Source organism: Chelonia mydas, chromosome 12, assembly GCF_015237465.2.
Source record: "Chelonia mydas isolate rCheMyd1 chromosome 12, rCheMyd1.pri.v2, whole genome shotgun sequence".
Classification (NCBI taxonomy): domain Eukaryota; kingdom Metazoa; phylum Chordata; order Testudines; family Cheloniidae; genus Chelonia; species Chelonia mydas.
The window spans coordinates 34467089-34480549 of record NC_051252.2 but is presented as its reverse complement, the minus strand read 5'-3'; the positions used below and the strand labels follow the sequence as shown (position 1 = coordinate 34480549).

At 39.2% G+C, this 13461-nt stretch overlaps 1 protein-coding gene across 4 annotated transcripts in view; it reads right to left on the bottom strand.

The window, feature by feature from the left end:
- USP10 (ubiquitin specific peptidase 10) overlaps positions 1-13461 on the bottom strand; it is a 75669-nt gene that overhangs the window by 11701 nt on the left and 50507 nt on the right. For all 4 annotated transcript variants that reach the window (XM_037878224.2, XM_037878225.2, XM_037878226.2 and 1 more), the window contains 5 exons: positions 8437-8546; positions 7845-7900; positions 5918-6021; positions 5479-5578; positions 3486-3666 (listed from right to left, as the gene is read on the bottom strand). In XM_037878224.2, coding sequence (XP_037734152.1) covers positions 3486-3666; positions 5479-5578; positions 5918-6021; positions 7845-7900; positions 8437-8546 — 551 coding nt within the window. The remainder of the gene's footprint in view (positions 1-3485; positions 3667-5478; positions 5579-5917; positions 6022-7844; positions 7901-8436; positions 8547-13461) is intronic.

The window sequence follows — 13461 nt, the reverse complement described above, 5'->3', positions numbered from 1 at the left end:
TGTTGAGAGTTGTGCTGTTTTGAGACACCTTCCTATTCCCCCGCTAACCTGATTATTTAATGTAATAATTTACTGCAAAATATTGCAAACAAAGTACAGTACACAAACGCCAACCAGTTAAAACCAACAAACAGAAGATGAGATTAATCTAAAAATAAAGCTAATATTCCAAAATTTAATTTCCAGTGATAAATGTTTTTTTAAAAAACAGAATTAGAAATACAAGTATAGCATTTTTGCAAAAGTACATAAAAGTACTGCATTTGATAGCAACAATATTGCTGGACTTTAGGTTTGCATAACATTTAATATACAGAGCATTTTCTTTTGTAGAAACTACAGCAAAAGTTAGTCACAAGGGAAAAATGCAGCATTTTAAACAAAATACAGGATTTTTCAACCATAAGTTATTGGAAGGAGTTGAACAATAGTATGATATAGACATTTTTCATAAAATTTCTTTTGAAAATGTGTGTTGTTCATAATTTCCTTGCTACTGTAGTAGCATTAACAGCGTTTACTGACACTAAGTGGGTGCAGCTAGTGTATAAAAAACAGCTTTTAAATTTCTTCAAAGCAAAGCTCTTCCCATGCATAAGCACACACCTGATTTCTTCATCACAAAGTATCTGAGAGAAACGTCAGTGCATCTTGTGAGCAACATTTTTGCCAGGCCTCTGACTTACATGTACGCCAAATTTGCATGAAAAATATTTGAAATTTGAACAAGTTATAAATGTAAAAGCACTCTGTCAATGCACAAAATCAGAAGCCTGATGAAAATGTGGACCTACAGATTTATGTTTAAGTGTTTACAGCCATCTACTTTTTTCTTCACAAAAAAATTATTTATAGAAATGATGCCTAAGTAGGAATGCAACAAATCAATTAAACAAATGTAGACGGCAGGCTAAAATCTATCTAAGCAGAATGGTGTCAATTCAACCATGTTTTCTTAGCGGTCTTTTCCATTTGATTTTTCTATTTCTGATGCTTTTATTTGGTGGACTACTACCGGCAATTTTGCCTTTAAATCCTCCCGATTTCCACCCTCAGCCTTAGCAGAGGAAGCTTTCCAACATCTCAAGATCGGATACTGTTTCTGCGGTCTACTGTGTGACCTAGTTTGTAGGCAGAATGAGATGGGTGGGGTGAAAGTAGACAACAGATGTGGAAATGGACGTTGTGGTTCTGCTGCTCAGTGCAAATTTATTCTCTTTTTAAGTAATCCCTCAAATTTTGTATTTTCCGTGGATTTCAACAGGGGACATAGTGTTCCCCCCAATATCCTTAATTTCATTTTAACTAATTTATGAAACAATCATAGCGAGGTCTAAACTGCCCTGGCCATGACAAATACACACTTCCCATATATATATATATATATATATATATATATATATTGGTATTTGACAAAGGATATGTGCACATGCCATCAACAGGGAAATTTTCCAGTAAGTACAGACATCTGTCTGCCAATTCTATGGAAAACGTCTTTTTATTTGCCAGCTGTCTGACTCAAATCTCTGAAGAATAATTTCAGTGTTTTGCATATGGAAGGAACCAACCAGCATTATTCATATTTCTAGACTGCATACCTGGCAACACAAGGAGTGCAAAACTAGCAATTAAATGTCTGCCCTCCATTTTAAAAATAATTCTTCATACTCCAACATTAGTTGTTTTGGAATATGTTTCCTTTAAGTATTTACTCTGCCTTTATATTCTAAACCATTTATTTTTAAATAATGCTTTTAAACGATGTTTTTCACATCCCCTTTTTGTCTTCCTGTACTCATATCTGGGCCTTTGCCCCACATCACTGCAAGCTGTTGCAGGAATTAATAATTGAATTTAAAAAAGATTTCTTTGGGTGTGACTTTTTTTTTTTTTTTTTTTATAAAAACACAGCGTAAGGCGAGGGCTACATTAGAGAGCTTACCGCTGCGCCGCTGTAGCAGTGCTAGTGCAGAGACTAAGCCGACGGGAGAAAGCTCTCCTACTGGCTTCGTTACTCAGCCCCCATGAGCAGCCGAAGCTAGGTCAGCAGGAGAAGCTCTCCCACAGACAAGCTCTATCCACACCGGCGCTTACGTTGGTGTAATTTACGTCACTCTGGAGGGTAGTTTATTCACACCCCTGAGTGACATAAGTTATGCTGACATAAACCGTAGCGCAGAAATAACCTTAGTCTTTCTTGCTTCTGGGAAGCAGTGTTGTCTAAAGAACTGACAGTCAGTGTTCCCTCTAATTTTTCCCAAGCATGTGTGGAATGAATTTTGTTATGTGAACCAATATGGAGGTGATGTGACACACATCACCTCCATATTGGTGCACATAACAAAATTCATGTGGTGGGGGTGGGGCTCAGAGTGTGGGAGGGGGCTCAGGGCTGGGGCCGAGGGCTGGGGGGGTGTGAGGACTCGAGCTGGGGGTGTGGGCTCTGGAGCAGGGCTGAGGGTTTCGGGTGCAGGCTGCCCCAGGCTACGGCAGGGAAAGAGGACTCCCACAGCTCCCCCCCCCCCCCCCTTCCCATGGAAGCACCTGGGCTAGGAGGGAGAGGCGCTTCTCCCTGGGGCCTCAGGATAGGTCTCTCTCCCCTGGCCACAGCAAGACCAGGCCAGGGCTGAGTTGGGGCCACGGCAAAGGCACCTCTCCCCCCAGCCGCGGAAGGTCTGGGATTGGGCTGGGGCACCTCTCCTCTGGCTGTGGCAGGTCCGGGGCTGGGCTGGGGGAGGAGCCCCTCTCCCCCCGGCCACGGCAGGTCCAGAGCCTGGAGAGAGGCATTTCCCCTGCCACCCTGGAGCGCCTGCATGGCACTTAATAAGCTGCTGCGCATCTGCACAGCTTAGACAGAATTTAGCTGACAGTCACGTCTTTTGAGTTCTATTCCCATTTTTCTCCACTCACTGGCTTTGTGAATTACACAAAACACTCACTATGTCTCAGTTAATCCACATATAAAAAGGGCTAGCACGTCACAAGACATCTCTAAACCTGAACTATTTAATTACTGTAAAGTCCTTCAGATCCTTGCATGAAAGCAACTATATATATGCAAAGTATATGTATTTTTTCAACTTCCTATTCATAAACAATTGTTGTAGGTATCTGTTCTTCAAGCCAACCTTTGCTCTGTAAAACATGTCACAAGATGCATCTATTATGTGACACGGATCACGAACTGATTTTTGGGAACTAACCTACACAACGACGTGAAATCTTTTGAACCCTCTCTTCTGGAAGACTGTTTCATGATTAGGATGTTACGCTCCCCTAGCCTTTGTGGACTAGACACATTTCCTTTTTTAACCACAGAAAACTGGTCATGGAATAATTGTGCAGTCTCTGGTGGCTGTGTATCTTCTCAGTTGCAAAGCAATGGAAAAATTTATGGGGGAAGGCAATGCAGACCATGCCTCCACACAGCTGCAAAACAAGTATAATTTATTGTATTAAAAATAGACTAATAAAAGGTACCATACCTTATGTGACCACCAAAAATATCGGTAATAGGAGTCTGAACAAAGTCAGCCTGTCGAGTAACTGATGATTTGTTGCGGGGCCCAACTTGTTCCCATTCATCCTCACTACCTTCTCCTTGTTCATCCTGATCCTCCTCTTCATTTATAGATTGCATCTCAGGACCATTGGAAACAAAGATTTCTTAAGGAGAAGAAGAAAAGTGTGTAGATATTGATTTATACAAATAAAATAATCCCCAACTTTTCCTTAAAAGGGGGAGAGAGCTGGTAAACAACAGAATTATCTATACTGATTAGTAATAGGTCCCTATAGGACATGTCTGGAGTTGCAATGAGAGGTATAGCTTTAAAAACACACTATCAAAAGTTTTGATTCAGAATTTATATGGTGTGGTTTCAAGTTTCTTATCCTCTTTATAGGAATAATAATCAGAAGATTAGGCGGCTTTCATATTTTACTTAAAAAAAACTTGTGAAAAGTCAACTTTCAGACAATATTCTGCACCATTCCTTGAGCATTTTGCAACTGGGAATACTTAAGTGTTTAACAGAATGTAGTTTATCTACATAACTGCATACAAACCACACATGAAAAAACACATAAGTTCAATGTAGCTTTAGATACTTAACCTTTGGGGCTGTACTTCAGAAAGTTAAGGGATGTTCTGGAAAATTAAAACCTTGGCTTATCCAAGACACCGTTGTTGCCTGGGTATTTTACAGTGCACACAAAGTCTAGCAAATATTTGTATGGGTGCCAAACAAAGAAAGTTATGTACTTAATGTAGCTAGAGAATATGAAATGATAGTGCTACATCACAGAGAATTTACCCAGTTAAATAGATTGGATACCAAACCTTAAAAAAAAAATTCATAATGACAAGACTGTACTACTGTAGTAGTAATGTTTTATTTTTAAATTGGGAAACCATCAAACATAAAAATAAAACAGTTGCCATAAGATAAAGCTCCATTTTTAAGTTCACTGTAAATCCTGTCAGTTCTTTCAGGCTAAGATGTGGAGTTTTCAGTTTGTATTTTTTGCACTTCAGCAACAAAGCATTAGTAAAACCAGTTAATGTGTTCTCTTATAAATGGATACAAAATTATTAAAAATTCTTTGTCTAAGAAGCTTGCAGTGCAGAAAACAACAAGAGCTTAACCAACGGTTGATCAGAGGTCACTGACAAACTACACAGGTGGTGGTGAACCTGCGGACTGCATGCAGCCCATCAGGGTAATCCGCTGGTGGGCCGCCAGACCGTTTGTTTACATTTATATGGCCGCCCGCAGCTCCCAGTGGCAGCGGTTCGCCGTTCTCGGCCAATAGGAGTTGCAGGAAGCGGCGGGCCCTTGGGCCGCAGGTTGTCCGCCACTGTGCTACACTATACCTCAATCAGGTAGAGAAAGCAATTTTAAAACCATAATTTAGATACTGTGAATAGTTGGAAACCACAGCTATAACTGGTAAACAAAATCTGTTTTAAAGTAAATCATCCTGAGTTTTGATCATTCTCTCACTTGAGTTAGGTACACTTACAATACAGAAGCCAGCAGCTAAGGAAGGGAGTTCATACCTTCAACAAGAAGCTACTTTATTATCAGATCAAGTCCAATATGCCTATATGACCAACCTAACTGGGGAAACACCTCATTTGTTCAGTAGCTTTCATTATAACACCTCGTATCTTTGCCAAAAAAAAAAAAAAAAAAAAAAATGCTCTCCACAATTAAATTTGGCATGTATGGTCCCATTCTATCTATTTACTGATTTTCACAATGAAAACCTGTTAAAAAAAAAAAAAAAAGCTATAGATTTCTGTCTTTTGTGTAAGCTCCCTCTGGAGCTATGTCATAACTGGCATCTTCCCCACATGTTCCAACCACTCTCCTAGAGTTAATTCATCCTCCCTCCTTTCACCCTTCCAAAAAAGAAAACCATTTTTACAATAAGTATTTGAAAATGAATTCAGCTTGGTACAAAAGAGCTTACTTTCATTGTGTGGGGAAAGAAGTTTCTTTAGGGTCAGCATTTCCTCATGTAGCCCATTTAGGATAAATCCCAGATATTCTTCAGCATCTTCTTGTCTGCCCTGAGTACAAGATTAATTTTTAAAATTATTATATCGCTGTATGGTGGCTACAATTTTAAGTAGATTCAGGACACTGTCTCCTTAATTTTCAGATACTTTAGTGAAACTGCAAGGTATTTTGTATCAGACAGCACTATCAGTTATGACAGAACTCAGAGCCTAGGAGGGAAAAACTAACTTTAACTGTGAAATATAGTTTTTGTGTGAAACACACAGGACTGATTTTATGGCTTTTATTTTGTTAAGAAAAATAATATTAAGAATACTGGCTGCTTTGAAATGCAATTTACTTTATGTACACTGTTAGAGACACGCACTTTAAAGATTTTTAAACAGCACCTTTTCTGACAGGCTTGACTTGATAACCGTCAGGAGCCTATAGATGTATGTTGGTTCAAAGGCAGCTCCAGGCCGGATGTCTCTTGCAATTTTATCACCTAAAGCTGCAAGGCAAATGGAAGTGACATAATATCAAAATAATCAATATTGAGAAAGCATGAAGTGGAAAGATTAAGAGGAAAGCTTGACTCACTGCTTCAACGAATAGTTATATGACCAAGCAGCTGAAATAAACCATACTCAAATGACATGTTATGAACTGTTTGATCAAAGGAAGACTGACTGTATTAAGATTTAATTTTTTATGTTTTCCAGAGAAACTATTAAAGTGTATTAATGACTAACAAGTTCAATGTCAAAAAATGTTTCAAGAACTTATATTTTCCCCCTTTATAAGAACATTCACCGCTCTAGCATAAATGCATTAATTTTAGTCCACAAAACCTGCCCAAACAAAAAGAACATCTTCATCCTCTAACTTAACAAATGGTGTGTGGTGTTGTTTTTTTTTAAACAGACATATTTTAGTATAGCATTGTATTAGCTACTATCAGCATTCACATAAAGTGTCACCTGCAACTCTCACTATTTCATCCAGTTAGGGCATTTTATCTAACAGTGTTAAGAACTGTACCCCACACACACCCTTTTTTCTGTTTTGCGCCTGTTACACAGGCTTCACAGACCTTAAGTGGTTTTGGAATCCAGAACTGATTTTAAAATAGTATTTTACCAACTAAGATTCTCTTAAGAATCTCTACAGTATGGCCTTTTCTTCTGCAACTTTCCCTAAGCATCATGTGTCTACTTGAATCAGTAGATGGTCCAGAAAAAGCTAACACCAAGTCAGTATTTTAAAAGATGTTAGTCTCTTACACTTTACCAAATGGAGCTGACCAGAACATATGAGAAAATGAATGAATTTACAATTCTGGAATTTGGGTTTTTTCCGTGTGTCTACGTTGTACTCATAGAAAAACCTATTCTTAAGTTTATGTTCCTATTACTAATGGGTCATTTGTTACATTATATATCAACTAAGGAAAAGCCCATTTATTTATCTAGCATGTGCATAGTTGTGTAGCCAAGCGATGGCATCTTCACTGGCATGATGCAGTTCTTCTAGGCCACCGCTGAATCTAGTCAGCAGGCATTCATCGACAATGTGCGTCATCGTCTGCGTTGCACCGCAGCTGCACAAAAGGCTGTCACGAAGGCCCCAGTGATACTGGTTGGCTGCACAGAGACCTTGCCCGGTCTGGAACCTGTTCAACAGGGACCACTGGCAACGAGGCAGGTCAAAACCAGGCGGGCAAATTGTGAGGTTGGGAAAAACCCATAAAAATTATTGACACTGAATGTTCAAACTAATGAAGACATCTGGCCTCAGAAACTATGCTGACAAATTACCATGTGTAGTTAAAATGACCCCAAAAATTAATCACATAAGATTGATTTGTTTCAGAGAGGCAAAAACTAAAAGACAAACCAAAGAAATGTCTCACCTGTTTGGAAATCATTGGAACTGATGACTCATTTCCATAGTGTCTTTTCGTAGTAAGAAACACTACCATTAATTATCTAACCCAGAATAGTAAAACAAATGCACATAAATTCCTCAAGTAAAACTAGTTTTTTTGTAAATGCATAATACAATGGATTAGTCTGAGATAAAATGAAACCCATGAGACAGCTTAATTACATAGAAAAATGCTCTTTCTTTCCTTATGTATGTGATGGATCCTTTTCAGGTACAGCACAAGTCATATTTGGAAAATTATGTATATTGCAGTAGTGCTTATGAACTCCAAACCCATTATATCAGGCACTACCCAAAACACACAATAAGGAGAGGATCCTGCCCTCAAAGAGCTTATACCATTTGATGTTTAGCAATCTATTTTGAAGACTCTTTTTCCCCACTCACCTTGTTTTGCTTTAGGAGGTACTGGCATATTAGTGAACTCGTTCATGAGACGAACACTGAAATAGAAAGGAAACAACAACTGGGCATCACCAGCATGTTAACTAAATATTATTTATTTATACAGGATTGATTTCCATGTAAATCAGTTAAAATATTAGATCAAAGTGGGCCCTGGCAGGCCAAAATCAAGCTAAGAACATACTATAATAAAGTGAGTAATATTAGGTTCAAATATGTGAAAATTAACATGGTCACTGCTAAGGTAAAAATGGATAATTTAGGTCTTGGAGCTTTATTACAATCTACTGTTGCAGATTCACTGCACTTTGATATATCTAAAGTGATGTTCCTGAACTGTTCCTGAGCAAAGATTAAATAAATACTCTCCTCCTTTCACTGTCTACCATAATTAAAACCAGAAGCTGACTACAAAAGCCAAGTGTCATTAAACAAACCAAAACCCATAGCCTTCTGAATGTAATTATATATCAAGTTTCGTCAACTGCAATACTACAGTGATTTGTTAGACCTCTGTGTTCAACTATTTAAAACTATGAAACTAAATACTAAGATTTTCCAACAAATTACTTACAAACTGTCTATCATTGGTGTTGAGGTGCATGGCCGCTGTGATTTTGAATACACTGGAATTGACTTCATTAGGTGATACATCGGAGGGCAAGCAACCAAAGCCTGCAGTGTCTGTCCATTGTATTAAGGAGCTATTCAGAAAATATAGTATATACATTAAATATCCAAAGACAAACTTTGTGCAGTGCAGGAAGTAAAATCCTTTATGTGCATACAAAGGACCAATGCAATAATCACAATTAAATTAATGAAAGGATTTTCCCCATCCTGTTAAAAGATAATGCTCCTGCTTTCAATTCACAAGAGTCACTTGAAAATAAACCTACAATATCGCATGATATAATTTTATTCTAGTCACATATTTTAACTAGGGCTGTCAAGCAATTAAAAAAATAACTGCAATTAATCACGCTGTTAAACAATAATAGAATACTATTTATATAAATTTATATAAATATTTTTGGATGTTTTCCACATTTTCAAATATATTGATTTCAATTACAATACAGAATAGAAAGTATACAGTGCTCACATTATATTTTTTTATTATAAATATTCTCGCTCTATTTTACAATTCACTTAATACAAGTACTGTAGTGCAATCTATCATGAAAGTTGAACTTACAAATGTTGAATTATGTACAAAAAATAATGGCATTCAAAAATAAAACAATGTAAAACTTTAGAGCCTACAAGTCCACTTAGTTCTACTTCTTGTTCATCCAATCACTCAGACAAACAAGTTTGTTTATATTTACGGGAGATAATGCTGCCCGCTTCTCATTTACAATGTCACCTGAAAGTGAGAACAGGCGTTCGCATGGCACTGTTGTAGCCGGTGTTGCAAGATATTTACTTGCCTGATGCACTAAAGATTCATTATGTCCCTCACGCTTCAAACAGCATTCCAAAGGACATGCATCCATGCTGATGGTGGGTTCTGCACGATAACGATCCAAAGCAGTGCAGACCCACGCATGTTCATTTTCATCATCTGATTCAGATGCCACCAGCAGAAGGTTGATTTTCTTTTTTGGCCGTTTGGGTTCTGTAGTTTCCGCACTAGAGCCTTGCTCCACACCCTATTCCAATCAGATTTCGAAAGGCACTTCAGATTCTTAAATCTTTGGTCGAGTGCCATAGCTATCTTTAGAAATCTCACATTGGTATCTTCTTTGTGTTTTGTCAAATCTGCAGTGAAAGTGTTCTTAAAACGAACAACATGCTGGTGATGGGTCATCATCCGAGACCGCTATAACATGAAATATATGGCAGAATGCGGGTAAAACACAGAGCAGGAGGTATACAATTCTCCCTCAAGGAGTTCAGTCACAAATTTAGTTAACACTTTTTTTTTTAACACGCATCATCAGCATGGAAGCATGTCCTCTGGAATGGTGGCCAAAGCACGAAGAGGCATATGAATGCAGAGCTGGCATGTAAATATCTTGCAATGCCAGTTACAGAAGTCCCATGCGAACATCTGTTCTCACTTTCAGGTGACATGGTAAATAAGAAGTAGGCAGCAATATCTCCCGTAAATATAAACAAATTTGTTTCTCTTAGCAATTGGCTGAACAAGTAGTAGGACTGAGTGGACTTGTAGACTCTAAAGTTTTATATTGTTTTGTTTTTGAGTGCAATTACGTAAAAAAAAAATCTACATTTGTAAGTTGTGCTTTCACGGTAAAGAGATTGCACTATGATACTTGTATGCGGTGAATTGAAAAATACTATTTCTTTTATCATTTTTACAGTGCAAATATTTGTAATAAAAATAATATAAAGTGAGTACTGTACACATTGTATTGTGTTGTAATTGAAATCAATATATTTGAAAATGTAGAAAAATATCCAAAATATTTAATACATTTCAATTGGTATTCTATTGTTTAACAGTACAATTAAAACTGTGATTAATCACAATTAATTTTTTAAATTGCAATTAATTTGAGTTAATCGCGTGAGTTAACTGTGATTGACAGCCCTAATTTTTAATTTTAACATTTCAAATAAAGGTAAGTGTGCTATATAGTTTAGGAAAAGGAGAGAACTTCTGTAAAACTTCCCTCTGACTGTTCCCAACAATATAAAACTACATGTGATAGTCTGAAAGATCCTATCTGAAAAACTATTGCAGAGAGAAGCCACAAGACAAAGCAAGATGGCATTTGTGTCTTGTTTGTCAGGCCTCACACAGTATGGAAAAATCCCAAATAAATGAACAAAAAATCCCATGTCAACAATAAAACCAAATACTCAAATCTGAATATGCCTATTTAATCATGTCTTAGGACAGACAGCTTCTCATGAATGAATGAATGGAATGAAGCAGACATATTTTTGAGGGTATGATATAGAAGACTAGTAAGTCTTGTATTTCTCTCTCTTTTTTTTTAGTTCACCTGAAAAGAGAAGGTTACTCACCCTGTGCAGTAAATGAGGTTCTTCGAGATGGTGTCCTTGTGGGTGCTCAATTTCAGGTGCTGGTGCATCCCTGAGCCTTTGATTGGAGAATTTTAGCAGCAGTACTTGTATGGGTTGCGCTTGCACTCTCCCCATCTCACACCATTGTTGGAGCCTATCAAGAACCATGCAACCAGACCACCCTCAGTTCCTTCTTCACCCCGAGTCCACAGATTGAACTCTGAAGTAGAGGGGAGAAGGGTGGGTAGTGGAGCACTCACAGGGACACCATCTCAAAAGAACTTTTTATTTCAATTTCGGAACTATCTGAAGGTTCTGCCATTTCCAAGCAGAAGCTGTCCAAATGGATTTCTGGATACATTCACCTGTGCTACCAACAGCATGACATACAACCCCCACTGAAGACCTGAACCCACTCTGCCAGGCCATTATCAATCTTAGTAGCTTTTCTCAATAGCGTGCCAATTACGAACATATATAAAGCTGGGCGTCCGTGCACACCTTTACAAAACACTATGCGACAGATCAGAGCTCAAGATTGGATGCATTGGTAGGACTTAAGAGTATTATCAATTACTCATACAACTCCAAAGCCCCTTCCATCCACCATGGGGCACTGTTCGACAGTCACCTGAAGTGGAGCACCCACAGGGACACTCCTCGAAGAAAAGAAGGTTACTCATCTTGTGCAGTAACTGAGGTTTTAGTGACTTTCTGAAGGTCTTGCTTCTCTCAAGGTGGAACACTAAGGCGTGTGTGACATCCAGGGTGTGTAATATTGAGTCCCGTTTGCTCCCATGAGGTTTGGGGAAGAATGAGGGAAGATGGATTGGTTGGCTCAGGTGGAAAGAGAATGGCACTTTATGTAAAAATTTAGGGTGAGGTCTTAGGATGACCTTATCTTTGAAGAAGATAGTATAAGATGGGTGTGCCATGAGGGCTCCTAACTCTCCCACTCATTGGCAGACGTAATAGTGACTAACAATGCAGGCAACACTGTCTATCATTACCCATATAGTCTCGTTCCTCATCAATGGTAGAAAATGCAAGCACGAACCGTGAAGTGAGATTTATGTGTAACAGTGTTTACACAGGAAACCACCTGCCCTGAATTGTGTGATGTTGTAGGCGGGCCACCCAACCTATCAAGGAGGCGTTGGTTGTGAGAATCAATGAAGGTGCAGTCTGTGTGAAAGGAACTCCCACGCACACATTGTTGGGTTACGTCCACCAGTGTAGCGAGTCTGACACTGAATGGCATTATGAGTCATCTGTTTAGGCTGTGTCTGTGTGATATGTAAACGGTTCTATCCCAGCACTATCGTCCAGATAGGGAAAAACTGTCACTCCGTCTGTGGAGTTTGTGGAGGTGTGCCACCACTACCACGAGCACTTTGGTAAAAACCCAAGGGATTGCTGACAGGCCAAATGGCAGAACTCTGTATTGATAACATTCTGTGTCCAGAGTAAACTTGAGGAACCTCCTGTGCGCGAGATATATGGTTACATGAAAATAGGCATCTTGGAAGTCGAGGGCTGAAAACCAGTCCCCCCTATTCCAGTGCTGGTATTATATTGTTGCTAATGTGACCATCCTGAACCATTGGACCCTTACTAATTTGCTGAGTTTTCTGAAGTCTAAGCTAGGCCTCCATCTTCCGTTCTCTTGCTGGGTTAAGAAGTAGTGGGACTAAAAGCCCTTCTCCTTCTGTGTTGTGATGGTATGTGTTCCAAAGTACCCAGATGTAGGAAGTGGTTTACTTCTTACTGTAGAAAGTGTTCATGAGAGAGGTCCCTGAAGAGGGATTAGGAGGGAGGATGGGTGGAGGAGATGGAGATGAATGGTATTGTATAGCCTGAATGGATTATCTCCAGAACCCATTTGTCCGCAGTGATGGATTGCCACGCTGGATAGAAAGGGATCAACCGGTGTCCGAAATGGGGGATGGTTAATGATGGCGTCAGCACAGAAGAATGGGGGAGATCTTTTAGGCCCTCAACCAAACCCCCAAAATTGTTGTTTTGCAGAGAGCTGGTGGGATGTCGATGATTGAGCTGGAGGTTGGTGATGCTTTGGACGCTTCTGTCTTTGCCTTTGCATGTCATAGTGCCTCTGTAGTGAGGTGCGTGGGACAGACCTTGTGTGCTGTATAGGGTAGTATTTACCCAGTTTTCTTTTTGACGTAGGGGGTGTATATACCCAGTGAGTGGAGCGTCACCCTTGAGTCTTTCAGGGTATGAAGTGACTCATCAGTTTTTGTCACCAACGGCTTCTGGCCATCCAATGGGAGGTCCTTGAGAGTGGATTGTACCTCCCTTGGGAAGCCAGTCCGGTGGAGTCGTGAAACTTGACACATAACTATGGCAGTGGCCGTGGAACGCACTGCTGTACTGGCTGCATCTAAAGGCGGTTCTGGATAGGCGTTGGCCCTCCGAAATTATGGACTTAAACTGGGTCTCATTCTCCAGTATGATGTAAATAAATTCAGCAAGTTTGGAATAATTTGTGTGGTTGTATTTTGCCATCAGGGCAGCATAACTGGCAATCCAGAACTGATGCGTGGCATATGAATACGCCCTGCAACCAAAAAGATCCAAA